The sequence below is a fragment of the Carassius auratus genome, unplaced genomic scaffold, assembly GCF_003368295.1.
Source record: "Carassius auratus strain Wakin unplaced genomic scaffold, ASM336829v1 scaf_tig00033088, whole genome shotgun sequence".
In the NCBI taxonomy this organism is placed as follows: domain Eukaryota; kingdom Metazoa; phylum Chordata; class Actinopteri; order Cypriniformes; family Cyprinidae; genus Carassius; species Carassius auratus.
The window spans coordinates 25,164-46,285 of record NW_020526047.1 but is presented as its reverse complement, the minus strand read 5'-3'; the positions used below and the strand labels follow the sequence as shown (position 1 = coordinate 46,285).

Sequence of the window (21,122 nt, the reverse complement as noted above, 5' to 3'; positions counted from 1 at the left end):
CTGCCTTTACTGCTGCTGCATGCTTTAGTGTTAGTGCCTTAAACTACTGTATGACTTGTTCTTGATGAACTACTGAATGTGCAGTATGTTTTGTCCTGCAGCATATTTTTAAATACAGAGGTCATATAATTGTTGGTTGGATTTCAAAACGCTTATTTAGCCCTGTTGTTTTTATATATCTGTTCATGCTATGTTTAGGTCAGGAGAATTGGGGCAAATATACTGTCATGAAAATGTCATAACTGGTAGTCAATCTCCCAGAAATAACTGGGTCCACAGAAGTAACATGCATTTATTAAATAATAATGTATCTGTAAATAAATATTTATTTTAATAATGATGCATTTATTCATATAAATGTAATTGATAAATATTTATTTTCATAATAAATAAATAAATCTTGATCTCAGATATTTGTGTGTGCTTCACCCAGTTATACTGTAGCAGTCTGACCATCATAATGCCGGTCAGCATGCAGTATGCATCTCTCTCGGGTTGAGGAGATCAACTGAGTGTGGGAGTGTTTCAGATGGAGATGACGTGTTCACAAACCAGCCAATTAAAAGACAGTCGTGATCCTTCAGGTAGAACCCAGATAAAGTCTCTCAGTCTCTCTCTCACACACACTCGTGTAGTGTTAGTCTGTGCAGAGTGTGTGCTAGTGAGTGTTTTCTTCACGTGTGTTGGATTGGTCTCTAGCAGGCAGTATTTATCTCTATTACGCTCTTGTTACGGGTCTTTCATCAGGTCAGTTGAGCCTATGACACGTCACCTAACAATCGACATCCTGTCATCGTTTCCTCCCCTTGTTGGAAACCTGTATGACTTTGTTTTCTGAAACATCATGCAGAACTCTTTCTACAATGAAAGCGCAGTGACCGCTGTAGCTCTCAAACCTGATTTGTGTTATAAAGCATGCAGTTTGGCATCTCTGACGTCAGACTCGTCACAAACCAAGTCTTGATAGCTGGTACATGAAATATATTTCAGTACTTCTCTAAGATTTTGTAGTGCTTTTATCTTATATGCTCACCAATGCTCCATTTGTTTGGTTAAAAACAAAGTTTTCAGCATTATAAGAAATATTTCTTGAGCAGCAAATCATGGTGTTAGAATGAGCATATTTCTGAAGGATCATGTGACACTGAAGACTGGAGAAATGATGCAGAAAATTATTTGTATCACAGGAATAAATGACATTTAAAATATATTCAAATAGAAAATAATTTAAATTGTAAGAATATTTCATAATTTTCCTGTTTTTGCTATTTTGTTTTCAGAATTGCATTTTTTTTTACTGATATTGTACATTAAAGGGAATGACTTTTAGTGAATAAATTTAAATGTGGGTCACAAAAAAATTGACATTTGACTTCAGAAAACTTTTATAGTATAACACAGACCACAACGAGCTTAACGACTTCTGTTCCTGTTCATTTTTTGTTATTCACAGAAAATAGGAATTTGAACGGGTTTGAATCGACATGAGGCTGAGAAAATGACCCCTAAATGTACATTTTTCACCAAACTAGTCCTGATTTAACCTACGGCCTGAAAACACAGTTTCTAAACTCAGTGTCAAACCAATCACATAAGCTCTCTCTCTCTCTCTCTCTCTCTCTCTCTCTCTGCGTGGGTTGAAAATAAAAGATTATTATAATGCTAAACAAAGCATTGCGATGGCCGGTTGTAACACCACAGGATCAGATGATCTCGGTGTGTTTGTTCTGATGAGCTTCTTCAATGCAGCACTCGCCGTTTTGTCTCAAGTCAACTTTGGTGTTCAAGTTTCTCATGTATTTATATGTTTTCTCAGCATTAAGATTGAGAATTTGCCAGCTGAAATGACTAAAGGTACATTTCCGGAAGGTTAAAGGTGATCACGAGTCCAAACTTGAGCTCAAATGAAGAGGAAGAGACTCACCTCCAGACACGGATCAGTGGTAATGATGATGATGATGAAGGGGAGGGAGAGATGACCAGCACATGTCTTCCCTCTCAGTGCAGCTGGAGTCCGTCAGGGTGCGAGAACTGATGTGAGTCTGGAGAGAGGGTCTGCCATGCTGGAAGTTTCTCCGTGTAACACGCGTACGGTCAGTCAGTCAGTCCTGCTGTGATCCTTACACATCCAGAGTGAGGGATTCCAATGAGATCTGCCCCAGAACACACACACGCGCATACTCACACGCGTCTTTACATGACCGGTGATCCCCCGCAACTCTCACTCACTCACACAACACACACACACACACACACACGCATGCACGCACGCACACACACTCACGCGCACACTGCTGACAGGATGCAGCGGGGTCCGGAGCTCAGCGATGGCATGTGTGCATATGAGACATCCATCCTGAACCAGCCGCTCCAAGAACTGAGAGACCTGAGAGCCACACACACACACAGAGAGAGGGAGAGAGAGAGAGAGAGAGAGAGAGGAGGCGGGGTGGAAGACAGCAAACCAGAGAGAGAGAGAGACAGTGAAAGAGAAGGGGAATTGCCAGGAAAATCCAGCTTTAGGTCATGTGATGACCTACTGATGTACATAGTAGCTGTCAGATCTCTTTTTTTTATTATGTATGATTCTATAGACATTATTAAATGATTTTTCCAATCATTATTTAAATATTTTAACATTTTTACAATTGCATTTATTCATTTAGCAGACACCTTTATCCAAAGCGACTTACAAATGAGGACCGTGTATAATATAATAATAATATTTATTATTTAAATAATATACGTATTAAATGCATATGTAATGAAATCCATTTTTATTGTATAATTTGTTTGATAAAATCCTAAATGAAATGTGTGTGTGTATATATGTGAATACTGTGATTGGTCAGTTGTAGTTTGACATTATGGCATGAAGATGTCGAATGCTTGATTCTGATTGGCTGCCAGACATTCTAAGATGATTATATTTCTGCCACTGAATGACTGAAGTAGTTCCACGCATTATAGTTTCACTTCACGTCACCACATTTTTTCAGTTATTTCAGATAAACTCACCCTGTCACTGCAAAAGAAAATGTTTTATCGGTCTACTGGGAAACAAAGTTGCTTCAGAGGACAAACTGGTGTTTGAGGAAGTTTATGAAATATATTCAAAGTTAGTGTTTTTTGGGACATGCAACTAAGAACTCCTTGAGAACATCTACTCACCCTCACGTCTTAACAAACCTACATGACGACCATTCCTTGAACACAAATGAAGACGTTTTGAAGAACGTTTGGGTCAAACAGAGTGAAACTGCATTTCAGACCATCAGTTCATCATTGATGTCTTCTGTTTTTCCCCTGTGTTTTCTGCTTGTCTTTGTTCTGTCTGCCCTCATAAGAGGGGAGTAGTTTCTTCTGATTTGATTGTCCTAGCTGCGAGTAAGGCCACACCACCTCGTGACGTGTTGACTCAGCATGCAGAGTTATTATTTTCTTCAGGTTTATGGTTCTTTTGCTCTGTTATCCAGTACGTACGCACACATGCATATAGAGAGTGACTTTTATTTTCACACTTTGTGTAACCCGCAGGATCTGTCAGCCTTTATTCCCACAGGTTTTGTCCAACCATCATGACTGAAATCAAACGTGTGAACCTCAGTTCCCCAAACAAACGGCTTTGAACTTCCATCTCCTGAGACACACTCCAGAAACACTGCGAGTTTCATACTCTCAACACTCGCATCTGTCAGCACCGCTGCAGCGTGCTATCCTGTGTTATCTGTGCTGATGCTGAGATCCTCACTTTTCTGTGCCTGCAGAATTCACGTCCTCCGCCTTCTCCTCGTGTTTCTGTACCTGCGTCATCTCCTTGTTTGTTGGTTTATTAAATCTTTTGGCTAATTCGATTGAGCTTGCAGTGTGTAATACTCTACACTCATACCTTTGACCTTGTTTTTTTTCCTCAAAATCAGCAATGAAAATAGAGATGAGTCGGTGATGTAGTCGTTGAAGCTCAGGGTTTCCACTTTCATGGAGAAACTAGAAATTTTTGTTTTATCGACCTGTCTTTAAAGTCAACTCATAATAATAATAAAAAGTACCTTTTAGACTTGCACTCTATTCATAAAAAAAAAAAAAACTACAACTAGCATTCTAATCTTTTTTTTTTTTGTATTTTATCCCTTTTCTTTTCATTTATTATGCAATTAACAAAAGCAAAATGACCTCTATCACTACCTTGCTCTATTCTTTTTCTATTCTATCGGTTTTCTTTTTATTATATTATAAAAAAATAATAATAATAATCTTGCTACGTGTACTGCATTAAGCTAACTGAGACTTGATATAGCACTTATATATCATTGCTCTTTTGTTGATTTTGATTGCTTCCATTGTCCTCGTTTTTAAGTCACTTTGGATAAAAGCGTCTGCTAAATGAATAAATGTAAATGTAATTAGCTAGATATTGTTCTTGTGTAAATGAAAACTAGCTTGGAAGCCAGTGATTTGTGACGAATTGTCTGGTCTTTCCCAGTAGTTGGTTGAACTGGTTCACAGATTGGTTCAAATGATTTGTTAAAGCAGAGGAAAGATCCTTGGAAAGATGGCTTATTGAGCCTCTTCAGTGTTAGCATAGTTAACATTTTTTTTATTTATTTTTTTACTTGAAATATGTTAACTCATATTTTTCATGTAATTGCCAAGGCAACATTTCTTATTTAGTTTAACCTGAGAAAAAATAAATAAATTACAAGTTAAAGCGAAAAATGAAAAAATACAAATAAAAATAAATAGTAGAAATACTAAAACTATAACAGTATTTCAGTCATACTAAAATATGATTGGATGTATGATCCATCACTGTTTAGCACCTGTGAGTTATTGTGCTTCTAGTAAGTGTTCTGGAAGTCACTTTAGATAAAAGCATGCGCTAATGAAATTAGGCTTCTAGATCTGTCAATAGTAACCTAACACCGTACGAGTGGTATGTCTGCAGAATGGTACGGGATACATGAGAATCTCTCTCTGCTCTGTATCCCTGCTGGTTTAATTAAGATCTTAAAACACCAGCTGCTGAGATCTGTGCTCACGCCAGGCATCTTTCCTCTCTCGGTCCGTCTATGTTGGGAGTGAGTGTCCGCACGTCTTTCATTCAGCCTGGTGTCTGTAGTGTACTAATGAAGCATTTATTAAATATTATTTTAGTTAGATTTTTAATTATTCCTGAATTATTTTATTGTAATATATTCCTTTATATTTTATTTTATTATGAACAAAAGTACATAAGGACAAAGACATCCACAGGTTTGCTAATAAAAGCAAGAGCTGTAGCTGTAATCAAGTTGAAATGCTGCCAGTACTGTAAGTACACTGATTACACTCCCTTATAGCTGACAGTGTGTTGAACTGCTTTGTGTGTGTGTGTGTGTGTGTGCTAATAAACTTCATTAAGCTGAACACCAACTCACACACTCTGGAGCAGTTCTGGCTGGACTTGATGAACTCGCACAAGACTCGATCACATGTAGTCACGCACAAATGAGTTAGTCTGAAGTTTCTGTAGATACGCTGTGATGTTCCATCTAGATTATTTAGCTGAATATTTTGGGTCAATACAGCCCTAAGATGCTGCTGTATACACACCAAATGTCCATTACAAATTCAGTAGCTCATATTCTGCATTAACATTATAATTTTTGTTTCCCTGAAGTCCAATTATAGTAATGGTAATGGCTTCTTGCACCAAAACAGGCATCATTTTTTTTTGTTCATGACCATTTTTCCATCCTTTTTTAATTGGTTATATTCATTCAATGAGAATTAGATTTTTAGTAGCAAAGTATTAATCTCCAACAGTGCAAATGCGTAAATGTGCCAGTCATATGTTAATGTTCAGTTATGACATCATTACCATTATGACTTCCAAGGCCGTTTTTGCAGCCTTTTAAAGGGATAGCTCATACCCTCAGGTCATCGAAGATGTAGGTGATACTTTTATTTTCAGTAGAACAGTAGTAACATGAAACTGAACATTATTTAAAACATTATTACCTGCAATCCAGAGCGTCAGGCAAACAGGGAAATCTGATTATTTTCTGGGAGCTGGTTCATTTTGTGTTCCTTGAAATGATTTTTTTGACTCTCAAAGTGAAGGTAGCCACTGACTTGAACTTTATGAATCACTTATCATCTTTACTGTTCTAAACAAACACACACACACACACACACACACACAGAGTCACCTGCATCTTAGATGACCTGAGGGTGAGCTAACAGCAGATTTTCATTTTTGGCTGAACAATCCCTTCAAGTTTGCTATTGTTCTTGCAGCGCTGCATTTCTCCTGCTGCTGCTCCAGATGTTTCCAGGCTCCTGCTGGTGTCTCTTGTCTTCCGTTATGCAGACAGGAATTCGTTCTTAGCGGCTCCATTTGTAACTGACAGAGCCATTATTTAATTAGTGTGATTTAGCTGTAAATGAACACGCTCCAGCGCTGTAATAAAACTGACTCGACCTGAAGCAAGAATACGAAACCATTAGATTTGAAAGATGTTCAGCCGGGCGCATGTTCTTTACTCTTGTTTTTTTTTTTTTCTTCTCTCTCTCCAGTCTTTCTTTTTTCCTTGCTATTGCATCCTGAAAGCCTGATTGAATTTTCATTGCAGTTGAAGTTTGCATGCAGTAGATATGCGTTTTGGGCTGAAACTGCATTCCATTCGAAGGCTGGTTTTCCTACTTGATATTCAACTTCTGACCGTATGAGCTGCAACGTTAATTGACAGACATTTGCTCTGCAGGTGTTTGGTTGACAGCAAAGCACATCACAATTGATGCTTACAGTGGCAGTTTTTGCTCCACAGGTGTGCGCTTTCACCAGCGGAGGTAATTTATTTGTGTTTTTGTAAGTTTCTGCAAATTAAAAAAAATGACACTCAAGACTGGTTTTGTGGTCCAGGGTCACATATTAGAATGATTCTTGAAGAATCACGTGACACTGAAGACTGGAGTGATGATCTTAGGGGTGTGCTGGATTATTTGCTGCTGTTGTCCAGAATGAAGCAGCTGCTGGATGGAACAGACTGACCTTGAGGAATCTCTGGAGCTGAAGGCAGGGAAACTTTTGAGAAAGATCTCATTCTTTCTCACTGACTTTCATTTGATCGACCTCCTTAAGAAAACAGTTTCCATGGCAACGGGTTGAGGAGCACAACACAGATGAGATGAACCTTAGAGGATGCAGCCTTTGTCTCTGTCTGCTGAGATGAGAGGGAATTGGCTGCAGGATTCCCGTCCGCTCAGAGAGAGAGAGAGAGAACCTGAACCAGCACATGGTCTAAATGAAAAGCCTTTTTAATTCATGATGTTCATTTCAAAGTCTGAGAGCTGCACATCTACATCCTTTCAGTTTCATCTATCCATCCATCCCTCTATTGTTGTCCTTCCTTCCTTCTTTCATCCATCTTTTTCTTCCAATCCTTCCATTTATTATGTTATTTTATTCTTTTCAATTGTCTGTTTTTTTCTTTCCTTCCTTTCCGTGCATCCATCCATCGGTTTCTAATTCACTTGCATTTAGCAATCCAGCCATTTTTCCATTTGTTTTTTTTTTCTTCCTTCGTTCCATCCTTTTATTGTTTTCCTTCTATCCATCATCCATTTATTTTTCTTAACTTTCTCCCATCCATCCATCTGTCCATCCATTTATTGATTTTTTTCAACATCCATTTGAGTTTCTTACCATCCATCCATCCATCCATTTGTGATCTCTTTTCATCCATCCATTTGTTTCTTACCATACATCCATCCATTTCGCTTTCATTCTCCATTTATTTTTATTTTCCTTCCAAAAATTCATTTCTTTTTTTATGATTCAAACCATTTTTTCTGTTTTGTTTTCATGAATTTCTCATTTTTTTATCCATCCATCCATCCATCCATCCATCCATCCTCTCCATCTATTCTTTGTTAATGTAGCTATTTTTCCCCTTTCAGTCTGAGTGAGATTGGAAAGCTTGTACTGTATGTAGTGTGGAGGTTTACTCTGGCGTCAGGTCATCTTCAGTTCATCCCGTCTCATCCTGACACATTTCTGAAGTGACGATGGGGTCTCCATGTGTTCAGGTGATTGAAGGACCCCACTGCAGAGCAACTCAATCATGTGTAATTCCTGCATGAGCAATACACAGCAGGAGTCTGTTATCTTCTAGTAAAAAAACGGATCCTTCATCAGGAGTAATGGCACGCTTCCACGTGCAGAATGAGTGAGTGAGTTATTACTCCTCCCTTCAGATCTCTCAGCAGGACACCGTATCTGTCCGTCACTCATTTCAGACGTGAACGGCTGCTGGTTTGGGCTCATTTGAAGCCAGCGTTTACTGGCACTTTCATTCAGATTTGGCTTCGTGTAGAAGAAACATTTCTGGCTCTGAATTACTGAGGCGTTTTCAGCCAGCACTTCCATTCATGAATTTCATCTGTCCATCACCCAAATCACTCGTGTAATCCTCAATTACTCTTTAAATATTCATATAAGAAGAACTGACCTGTCGCTTGTCCTTCACGTCATTGTATCTTCTCTGCTTTTAGGTATCAGTATAAGCTGTCAGCACTCCTTTGCTGTAAAACATATCATATTTGCAATAGGAGTCTGAAATGCACCATGTTTTTAGGAATATAAATTCTGAGAATAGTTCTCACTCAATAATAACAGTCTTTCCTCATTTTTGATTATGAAGTTAATAGTTAGGGGAGTACCTGATATTAGTTATCTTGACTTCACGGCGTTGACATTGTGTTGTGTGTGTGTGTATGTGATGCCAGTGTTGTCTGTCATTATGAGTCCTGTTCAAACACAAAGGCTCAGATTGGATGTTCAGTAAACATAAATATTAGCTATTGAACCGCATTAGCAGAACCACGAGGCGCTAATCTCTCTCTCCAGGCTAACTGTGTTTGCTGTGTCTTTACCCAGCCAGCTGAAGAGCATGAATATTTCACTGAAGACCTCAGTTGTACCTCTTCAGTCTCAGCCTCTCCAGTGTTTTCTTCATAAGGTGAGACGGAGAGAGAGAGGGGAGTTTGTCTGGAACATGCGCTGTGTTGTGTTTCTGCTGAGTTATGTAGGCCAGACCTAATTAACGCTGCAGGAAAGACTTGCAAATGAAAATCAAGGCGAACGTGGAATGGCCCCGGTCACACTTTCAAAGTGCAAAGGCTTTGCGTGCGACTGGTTGCTATTCGCGGTGTTTGCTCAAGTGGAATCTGCTGGAAATTTCCTTCCTGCTTTCAGATGGCTGCAAATTAACGAAGATGAATGAAGTGGCTTTTAAACTAATAGGACTCCTACGCACTGTCGTATTTAATTATTCTTTTTTTCTCCCTCAAGTCCACTCATAATGTTAGTCAAGGTTTCTTCCATCAAAAACGTAATTTTCATTTCTTCTTTTCTTTCTGACCCTTTTTATTGAACTGTTTTTGGAAAAGGCTATTTTTGCAAGACAAGATAGAGAGGGAAAATGGATAATGTTTGAGGTCATTTGAGGTGTTTCGCTGTAATAGCAATAAAAATCATTAGAAGAAAAATGCTGCATACTTTAAATTGCACTCCACAAATGTTCTTTATAATTTGGTTTTATATAATAGTTTATATATTTCTTTATAATCGTATTTGTTTTTAAACATCACAATGTGGTATCAAGAAATTGCTGATTAATGGTCTTAAATATGAATTGTAATGTTATACATATACATTCAAATAGAAAATAGTTATTTAAATTTGTAGTAATATTTTACAATATTATTTTTCACTGTATTTTACTGTAGAAGGTCAAAAATGTCCTCCGCAATAATAATAATAATATAAAACTATGACTTTGCATATTGCTTATTTTCAAGTTTTATAGTAAAAGAGTTGTTACACTATAAGTTATGCATGAGTTATTAATTTTCTCTGTAATGTTACATAAATGACATTTCAATAGCTTCTTCAGCAGGTAATGTGACATTTTCTAATACGCTTCACAGATTTGATTCCCACTCCGTGTTCGAGGTGTTTCACTGCCTTTTTGTTGTGTTTTGAATCTTAAATGAGTTTTTCCCCTCTGTTTGATTTCTTTAGCAATTGGTTTCTGGTTAATTGCATGTTAAATTGGTCTCAATTCCCATATGTGGGGAAGTGAAAGTATCATTAGATTCCTTCAGTGTGTCTCTCACTGCTTTAAATATTGATATCAAACGCTCACTGTTCACCACATTACTTTGTCAGAAATGCTGTTAATGGAATTGCTGCGCGTCTTCATGTTGTTCGGTCTCTCGGGTGAAATTCCTGGTGGAGTGGCTTTGTGCGGTTCAAGGCTTTGAAGGGTTTGTGGCCCTTTAACAGCAGCTCTTAGCTCCTGTGAGTGTTTGATTGACAGGTGCTCGAGGTGTTCTGCTGTCACTGATCAGCTGTCTGTCTGTCTGTCTGTCTGTCTGTGTTTGCAGGGCAGTTTTGTGGCGTGTATGACCGGCACTCTACGGCAGATGGACGACTATCACTACACCCACCTCATCAGCACCTTTGGGAAGATGCGCACAGACGTGGTGGTAAGTTTCCCGCTCAATGCCAAGACACTTTACTCCCACATCTGTGAACCTGTATTATAGCGGGACAAAAAGACATGTATGGGTCAAAGATGAGACGTCCAATTTTTTGTCTACGTCAAATTAGTGTTTTTATGTACACTGAAGCAAATCTTTCATGCAAGTAAAGTGTCTACTTTAATGTTTCAAATAACTTAAATACAATGTCAAAATATGGGCGAATTAATGTTGCTTCGTCATTCAGCATAACTTATTTGGGTAAAAATGAAAGGACATACTTGTTCTGATCTGCACTTATCAAAATATTAATATTAATGAAATTAATGAAAAGGTGAGCTTATTAAATTTGATTATTTAAAATTACTAAAAACGTCTTGCAGACATATGGGTAAAATGTATACAAAGATTATGTAGGCAAAGATTTACATACATATTTATAATCATAAAATCTATTACAATTGTATAAATGTATTAAATGTTTTCATGTCTGGTTCATCCCAAACATTGTGACTCTCCTTTAGGATTTCCTCATGGAGACGTTTATCATGTTTAAGGATCTCATTGGGAAGAACGTGTATCCTGCCGACTGGGTCATAATGAACATGATGCAGAACAAGTAAGTAGACGTGCTTAGTGCTGTTTGCTAACTACTGTTCACTATAATGCAATGTTTCTATAGGTCAATCACCAGAGCAGAAACCAGTCTGTGGAAGTACTGATGCTTCTTAATGTTAACTTGTTTGGTTAGGGCAACGTTTTGCCAGCACTGTTTTCTGGAAGTCAAATGAGTTGCCGAGAAGGGTTCATGTTGACTTCTAATGAACTGATTGAAATGCTGTTCATTCATTTAGCAAGTTTATTTCCATGCTGTGCTTTGAGTCAGCCTTCTGTGCAGTTTTTCTGTTTTTGGTTTTGCGCTGGAGCAGCATCAGAAATGTGCAGTCGTGTAGAGCGAGCATCGATTACATTAACTCTCTCTCTCCCTTTAACACATGCTGCTGTTGCTTAGAAACAGGAGTCAGAAATGGCCAAGAATGTTTGCAAAAACATTTTTTCTTCCATCAGTGCAACATCAGTTTGTGCATGTGTTGGGCATTTAGCGTTTCTGTGTGCACCTGCGTGTATCAGAAGTGTGGCGGCTGCTGAAATGAAAGCAATGAATTATGAATCCGGAGAGGTGTGTGTGTGTGTGTGAGTGTGTCTCTTGTTGTGTTTTGTTTTATTCATGCCTCTTTTCTCAACTCCTCTGCCAAACCACGTCCAGCGTGACTGTGAAGATGAAGGTTTAGCACGCTTTCACAGCCAGCAGGAAGTCAGACCTGAGTTTCCTGTCGCAGACTTGGAGAGTTTTCTGAGAGTCCCTGATCTGAGCCAACTGTTTTCTAGTTTCACAGCGTTATTGTCATTTTAATGTTGAGGTAGGTCAGTGCTGGGAAGTAACTGATTACAAAAGTGAAGTACTTTTAAAATACTTGTAATCAGACTACAAGTATTACAGACTACAGTTACTTTTGTATTGCACATGATTAGTCTTTGTCTTTGGAAGGCTTGTGTGTCTCAAATTCACGTTATTTTTTATTTGCATGTAAAGCAGGTATGCAACAATTTTTTTTTTTAAGCTAACAAGTTAAAAACACATTTGCAAGTTCATGATTCTCTGACATTGGTTAATGATCATATAACATGCAGTTAAACAAAATATTGAAGATTTTATAGTATGTGTTTTATTTTGATTGTTGTTATTTTAAAATGTTTTTAATTTGACATTTTTATGATTTCATTCATTATCAGCATTTCATTAAACTAACAAACCCCCTCACATATCAAATGTTTAAAACTGAAAAAAAAAATGTATCATTTTAAGGAAAAAATAAGTTGATTTGAAGTTTCATGGCATCAACGCATCTCAAGAAAGTTGGGACAAGGCCATGTTTACCACTGTGTTGCATCCCCTCTTCCTTTTATAACAGTCTGCAAACGTCTAGGGACTGAGCACTGTAGAGGATGATAACTTCAAACTCTTTGCAATTTTTCTCTGAGAATTTCCTTTCTGATATTGCTGCACTATTTTTCTACCACAGCATTGGGGGAGTTGGTGATCCTCTGCCCATCTTGACTTCTGAGAGACACTGCCACTCTGAGAGGCTCTTTTTATACCCAGTCATGTTGCCAATTGACCTAATAAGTTGCAAAAATAAATCCAAAATGAGCCAATATGTGGCATTTCAAAATGTCTCACTTTCAACATTTGATATGTTATCTATGTACTGTAACAACAATGAGTTTTACGTAGTAATTAACTCAAATGATATATAGGGAATTTGAATAATTAATCAGGAATATGATTAATATAGCTCTCAGGTGACAGTTACATTTAAATTTATTGATCATGAAAAATAGCTCAATTGTCTATACCAATAACTAATCACAGGGCACTGTAACTTACTCATTAATATGTCAATATTCCATTCTTCATATCAATTATTGTGATATCTCTTACTGTAAATCACTGCAAATCAAACATATGGTTTGTCCAGCAAACCAGATTGAATTTCAATTTCCAATAACGTTATCACTTTTTATAATTCAAGGAAAAATATTCTCTGGCCATGAAAACATTATCCTATCATTATGATAAATTTAGTTTCTAAATTTAAAGCTTGTAGCTAAAGACCAAAACATTTCAGTGACTCGTAATGTGAGTGGGGTGGAGTCCAAGCCAATCATTTAAATATGGGTTTTAATAATTAAACTAATAATACATCAAACTACAAATCACACAGAGTAAATATGCGTACGAAAATACAGACAATAAACATTTACAAGACATAACGGAATCCAAATAAAAGAGAGAGAGAGAGAGAGAGAGAGAGAGAGAGAGAGAGATGGAGAAAGCGAGAGAGATCACAGAATGAGCTCAGGTATGAAAATCAGTCAGTAAACCTTAGTGAAACCAACAACGAATCAAATAATAGCAACACTTTAAAGCAGCATTTAAATCTCCATAGAAAACGATACTTGCATGGCCCAGTGGGTGAGCGTGGTACCGGCGACGCACGTGTGATGTCACGTGGTCCTTTGAAAACTGCGCGCGTGGGCCGGAGGCCGTGTGACGCGCGTGCAAGCTGCGCTGGATCTCGGCGTGAGCGTGGAGTCACGTGTTCCTTTGTTGCAAAGAGGTGTTCGTTCATCTTCGCGCGGTATTTGAAAGGTTCAACAAACAATGTTCCAGAATTCGTCTTCCTTGTGTGGAGAGGCGAATAGTTGAATAAACTTAGTAAAGAAAAGAAAACAAAACAACGAAAATGAAAGTTTCCAAATGAGCCATGAAAATGGCTTTCCTCTCCTCAGTCCGTGTGCTGAGAGGGGAGGAGATCTAAGCGCGGCCCGAGGCCGCGCGGAGCGACGTGTCCGAGAACCAAGAACAAGAGAAAAGAACTAAAAACTAGGCTAAAAACTAGGCGGGCCTTGTTCGGTCGACCCTTATAGATTGAGATGGTTCCCGCCCCTTTTTGCGTAAACAGCCAATGAACATCCGCGATCTAAAGTGGAGGGAAAGTTCCTTTGTCTCTGGAACCAACCCCCTGGATGATTTAGGACTTGTCAGATTTCGTAAAGGGATTATTCTAGCAAGTTTGTAATTCAGATTACATACATTTTTCATTACTCTGCTCTAGATAAATGGGTTTGTCAGAACATGACGATCACAACGATACTAAACATATGTGTAAATGATCAAAACATGAAGTTACATTGAAATGCAGAATTACACACATTTAAAGATTTGATTAACACATGATAACACTGCAAATAGTCCCAATTTATATGGGAAACATCTAAATGTACCAAAAGGGAATACGTTATACATTTATAAAACATAAAAACAAAAAGGTAATGAATACATTCCATAGAATGCATTGGGGAAAAGAAACCAGTGATTTGGCTTCTCTCCTCTCCTGTTTGTCCAGGGTGAATTTCTCAAAGAAATGAGATCTCTAAAGTTCTGAGTTATTTCCCATCTGTCTGTGCCGGTATTGTAGACATGTGGCAGGATTAAATGTTCGGATTCTTGTGCTCTGGAGGAACACTGCTGAGATTGTGTGTTGGGGTCTGATTGACGCAGAGGTCGTGGGTCAGACTTTCATATTGGAATTCAGACATAGTCTCTCAGCAGCCACCTGTGTGCCAGAGCACTGATGGAAGACCCTTCACCAGCAGGTGCACGAGAGCCCAGGAACACACAGTCTGCCTCTCTGTAACACGCTCAGCGGGCGTCTCCCTCTCTGTAAGATGCTCAGCGGGCGTCTCCCCTCTCTGTAACATGCTCAGCGGGCGTCTCCCCTCTCAGTAACACGCTCAGCGGGCGTCTCTCTCTCTGTAACACGCTCCCCTCTCTGTAACACGCTCAGCGGGCGTCTCTTTCTCTGTAACACGCTCAGCGGGCGTCTCCCCTCTCTGTAACATGCTCAGCGGGGGTCTCCCCTCTCTGTAACACGCTCAGCGGGCGTCTCTTTCTCTGTAACACGCTCAGCGGGGGTCTCCCCTCTCTGTAACATGCTCAGTGGGCGTCTCCCCTCTCTGTAACATGCTCAGCGGGCGTCTCCCTCTCTGTAACACGCTCAGCGGGCGTCTCCCTCTCTGTAACATGCTCAGCGGGGGTCTCCCCTCTCTGTAACACGCTCAGCGGGCGTCTCCCCTCTCTGTAACACGCTCAGCGGGCGTCTCCCTCTCTGTAACATGCTCAGCGGGCGTCTCTCTCTCTGTAACACGCTCCCCTCTCTGTAACACGCTCAGCGGGCGTCTCCCTCTCTGTAACATGCTCAGCGGGCGTCTCCCCTCTCTGTAACACGCTCAGCGGGCGTCTCCCCTCTCTGTAACACGCTCAGCGGGCGTCTCCCTCTCTGTAACACGCTCAGCGGGCGTCTCTCTCTCTGTAACACGCTCCCCTCTCTGTAACACGCTCAGCGGGCGTCTCCCTCTCTGTAACACGCTCAGCGGGCGTCTCCCTCTCTGTAACACGCTCAGCGGGGGTCTCCCCTCTCTGTAACACGCTCAGCGGGCGTCTCCCCTCTCTGTAACACGCTCAGCGGGCGTCTCCCCTCTCTGTAACACGCTCAGCGGGGGTCTCCCCTCTCTGTAACACGCTCAGCGGGGGTCTCCCCTCTCTGTAACACGCTCAGCGGGGGTCTCCCCTCTCTGTAACACGCTCAGCGGGGGTCTCCCTCTCTGTAACACGCTCAGCGGGCGTCTCCCCTCTCTGTAACACGCTCAGCGGGCGTCTCCCTCTCTGTAACACGCTCAGCGGGCGTCTCCCCTCTCTGTAACACGCTCAGCGGGGGTCTCCCCTCTCTGTAACACGCTCAGCGGGCGTCTCCCCTCTCTGTAACACGCTCAGCGGGGGTCTCCCCTCTCTGTAACACGCTCAGCGGGCGTCTCCCCTCTCTGTAACACGCTCAGCGGGCGTCTCTCTCTCTGTAACACGCTCCCCTCTCTGTAACACGCTCAGCGGGCGTCTCCCTCTCTGTAACACGCTCAGCGGGGGTCTCCCCTCTCTGTAACACGCTCAGCGGGCGTCTCCCCTCTCTGTAACACGCTCAGCGGGGGTCTCCCCTCTCTGTAACACGCTCAGCGGGGGTCTCCCTCTCTGTAACACGCTCAGCGGGCGTCTCCCCTCTCTGTAACACGCTCAGCGGGCGTCTCCCTCTCTGTAACACGCTCAGCGGGCGTCTCCCTCTCTGTAACACGCTCAGCGGGCGTCTCCCTCTCTGTAACACGCTCAGCGGGCGTCTCCCTCTCTGTAACACGCTCAGCGGGCGTCTCCCCTCTCTGTAACACGCTCAGCGGGGGTCTCCCCTCTCTGTAACACGCTCAGCGGGCGTCTCCCTCTCTGTAACATGCTCAGCGGGGGTCTCCCCTCTCTGTAACACGCTCAGCGGGCGTCTCCCCTCTCTGTAACACGCTCAGCGGGCGTCTCCCCTCTCTGTAACACGCTCAGCGGGGTCTCCCCTCTCTGTAACACGCTCAGCGGGCGTTTCTTATGGAGGCTGATAAGAGCTTGTTTTATGTGCCCTACTGCAATGTGACACAGCAACTCGATTCACTGGTGAAAATCAGATTAATTTCATTAAATTTAATTTCAGTATTATTAATGATTTAAATGAACTAATATTTTAACATTTAGATTATAATTGTTCGTGTCATACTCTGAGAACTTTTAAATGTTACATTTGTTTTTTATCAAATAAATAAATTGCATTAAATTTAAGATCTAATTCAGTTTGCATTGAAATTTAATAAATTATTAGTTTGATTTAATTTCAAATAACAAATATTTTAACATTTTGAATATAATTGTTTGTCATACCCTGAGTTGTATTTTCCTACAATGCTTTAAACGGATTCCCCTTTAACACCAACAGGAATGTATTACATTTAATTAGACTGTTTGTTTGTCTTCAAAACTTTAAATTGACTCTCTTTTTACACAGACAATGTGACTCAGTAATTCAATTCACAGGCAAAAATAAGATAGAATATATATATATATATATATATATATATATATATATATATATATATATATATATATATTTTTTTTTTTTTTTTTTTTTTTTTACTTTTAAATGAATTTTAATTAACTAATGTTTAAAAATATAGATTCTTGTCTATATGCTACAGTATACAGTATATTGTAGTATTGTATGCTGTAACTGATTTGTTTTCTGGGTGTTTGGATGTACAAACCACACTATGAAACTGATTAAAAAATGTGCCACTTTGTCCACATTTAGCATGTGGCACTTTGAATATTCATGCTCTGGATGTGTTTCTGGGTGAGTGAATCTGTTTTAGTATAATATCTCGTCATGGTATAAATATGTTCTCTTTATGATCAGGCCTGTACAGTCAGCTGCTGGGAATCAGTCTAACTCTCCTGAAATAGTGTTTCTATTTCTTCCAGAATGCGATTAACAGCTTCAGTCACATCCATCACAGAATGCAGGTGATGCTGAATGAAGACATTTGTGCTCAGTTAAAGTACAGTGCTAGATTAGATGTCACTTGATGCTGATGTGTTTATGCAGGTGAATTAACGCTTATGTTAATAAAGTGGCTGGATATGGTAGAGTCCCATTATAATAAGTGCGATATTGACAATGCCAAAATCAACCAGTCGCATAAATACAGTGTTGATCTGTGGATTTCAGATTTTTTTGCTGTGAATGTGGATGCAGTTTTCGAGCATTCAGTACATTGCTTTGTTTGATCTGGCTTGCATAAAATCTAAAGATGATGCCGTCGTCACACATCACAAGATCTCTCGTTTCCCGTCTGCATTGACTTTGCCAACTCTGATTTCATTTTTAAATCAGTTGATGTTTGAGCTGTCATCTTTGATGTCTTTGATCATCTGTGTTTCATAAAAGTGTCCCATAGTCTGAAATGTACACGTTTTTAACCCGAAAACCATCTTTTCAACACATCTCTCGTTGGGAATGAACCGCACCTGCTGATAGTGTTGTCTTGCAAATCAGGTAATGCCACAGTCACACCCACAAAATTCACTTGATATTCATAGGAATCTGGCAAGACATTTGTATAGTTCTATCTTTACATATAACTGACCACATATCTATGACTATCATGTGAATTTGATAATGTAATGTGAATTATATATTAAAATATCAAACTTTGTACTACCTTTCAAGAGTTTGGAGTCAATGAGATCATATTTCCTATTTCTTATGTATTTTATTAATGTGATGGCAAAGCTAATTTTTCAGCAACCAATTTAATGCACATTAATGCATCCTTGTTGTATAAAAATAAATAAAAATGTAATGATTTTATATACAGTGGGGCTCGAAAGTTTGGGCACCCTTTGCAGAATCTGTGAAATTGTAAGTAATTTTAAAAAAAATTAGAGAGATCATACTGAATGCATGTTATATTTTATTTAGTACTGTCCTGAGTAAGATATTGTACATAAAATATACTAACATTTAGTCCACAAGACAAAAAAATGCTGAAATTATTAAAATAACCCCACTCAACCCCACTCATTTGAACCCTTTCCAGCAGTGACTTTATGATTTTGAGATGCATCTTATCACACTGAGGACATTTGAGGGACTCAAACACAACTATTTAAAAAGATTCAAACATTCACTGATGCTCCAGATGCATTGAGAGTTGGGGGGTGAAAACTTTTGAACACGATGAAGATGGCCAAATTTGTCTTATTTTGTTGAAATATATATTTTTTTCCATTTAGTTCTGCCCTTCGTAAGCAACAGAAGATACTTGTATGTTTCCCGGTACACAAATTAAGTACAATTTACCTTGATCTTCAAATTCCAAAAGTTTTCAGCTCTTAATGCATCTTGTTTCCTTCTGGAGCATCAGTGAATCTTTGAATCTTTTTTAATAGTTGTGTTTGAGTCCCTCAAATGTCCTCAGTCTGAAAAGATGTATCTCAAAATCATACACTCACTACTGGAAAGGGTTCAAAGATGCTGGAAAACTGAAGAATCTGCAGGACCTTAAAGATTTTTCTGAAGAACGCTGCTCAGTTTAACTGTTCAGAACAAACAAGGGACTCATGCACAACCATCACAAAACAGAAAGACAGTCGAGGATCATCAGGTAACAGAACACAGTATTAAGAACCAAGGGTTCCCAAACTTTTGAGTGGGGTTATTTTAATAATTTCAGCATTTATTTTGTCTTGTGGAATAAATGTTAATATCTTTTATGTACAATATCCTACTCAGGACAGTACTAAATTAAAAATAGCATGCATTTAGTATGATCTCTCTTATTTTTTTTTTTTTTAATTACTCATATTTTCAAAGATTCTGCAAAGGTGCCCAAACTTTCGAACCCCACTATATATATATATATATATATATATATATATATATATATATATATATATATATATATATATATATATATATATATATATATATATATATATATAATTATAAGGTTCTATCTGACATTTTTGTCAAAATTGAGTTATTCACATATTCTTATTCTGTGACAATTTATTTACATTATGTGATGTTTTAAGTTGTGTACATTTTGGGATTTTTTATTGAAAAAACAAATAGGTTCTATCTACAGAAGTCTATGGAACACAAAAACTTTAAAGCTCAATATCTCAAAACTAATCAGAACGCAGATAGAACCTTATAATTCCAAGGGGACGATATGTATACATAGAAATCAGAATGTATACATAATTTAAAAAATATACTTAAACTAAAACAGAGATGATAAACAGAAAATGTAAATAATGCTGAATAAAATTAAAAATAATGAAAAAGAATCAAATAAAATAATTTTAATATAAAATAAACTTTTTTAATGTAATGTTAAATAAGTGAATTGTGCTTAATTGCATGTATTTTTCTGTGTGTAAAAGACCGTTTGGAGCAGTAAAGTGCTGGAGTGGTGTGATTGTTTTGTAAATTCGCTCGGTTTTCCCTCGTGGTGAGAGAAAGAAACATTGTAGCTCAGGATAGTTTTTATTTTATTTATTTTTTAAAGCTTGCTAGATTAAATCTGGTCCTCTAGAGAGCTGGAGGGGCTTTCGTTGTAAACTGCAGTTTTTATGAGTTTGGTTTCGCTGTAAAAGTTAGCAATGCATTATTAAGAGCACGTCTCTGCCCTGCATAAAGTCTCATAAAGTTTGTGATTTCTGCCTCCAGAGATTGGCTTTTGTGATGTCAGCATTTCATCTGCTTCTAAAACGGTTGGGCTGCTTCTCCTCGTGCTGCCCGAGGACATCATGTCTCTCTGATAGGAGCTGATTCTTGCTCTTGTTTCTCAGTCTCTCGGTGTAGTCTGGTGAGCGTGACCTTTCTCAGGCTGAGAGCTGCTCTCCGTTCAGCCAGTGTGACTCAATTTGCACATGACATTTGTTGTTCACTTGTGCTTGCTGTTGTTGCAGGTCTCTTGTGAGTCAGAATGAACTATTTAAAAAAAGCACAAAAGAAACAGGGTGCAAAAGGTCCCTTAAGATGCTCCATTCTGTGCATGATCTCAGGGTTGACCTGTTTGAATGAGTGAATCACGTGGTCTGAAGTGTTTTGAATGAGATGTTCCCCATGCCCCTTTTAAGAGCACGTCTCTTAAAAAATCAATAAAGAGTTGTGTTTCTCAGATACATCGTAAGTCTAAGTAGATCACTGAACTATTGCCACCAGTGGTTTCTGCGCAGCCCCGATTTTTGTCAGAATGGAATTTTTTTTTTTCTTACAATTTGAGTAATTTTTAGTATTATTTATTTTATTGTATTTTTTTAAAGTGTGTATTTTTTTTTATTTCAAGTAATTTTATATATATATATATATATATATATATATATATATAAGGGATGTCAAACTTTGATTATTGTCATGATCGATCGCCGTTTAAATGAACAATCGATTAATCGTTAAACACACTGGTGCTCACATTAATTTGATCCTGCTGGATTCTGTTCTAGAAAATGTCAGATTTAGAATTTTTGCGTTCCAGTAGGCATATTTGATTTTAAAAATCCAGCATACAGTGCATTAGATCGTTACAGTGCATACGAGGAT

General features: G+C 38.9%; 1 protein-coding gene across 1 annotated transcript in view; it reads left to right on the top strand.

Annotated features, from left to right (window-relative positions):
* Window positions 1-21,122, top strand: part of LOC113081086 (dedicator of cytokinesis protein 1-like) — a 160,777-nt gene that overhangs the window by 117,275 nt on the left and 22,380 nt on the right. The window contains exons 28-29 of the mRNA XM_026253134.1: window positions 10,432-10,533; window positions 11,052-11,146. Of these exons, the coding sequence (XP_026108919.1) occupies window positions 10,432-10,533; window positions 11,052-11,146 (197 nt within the window). The remainder of the gene's footprint in view (window positions 1-10,431; window positions 10,534-11,051; window positions 11,147-21,122) is intronic.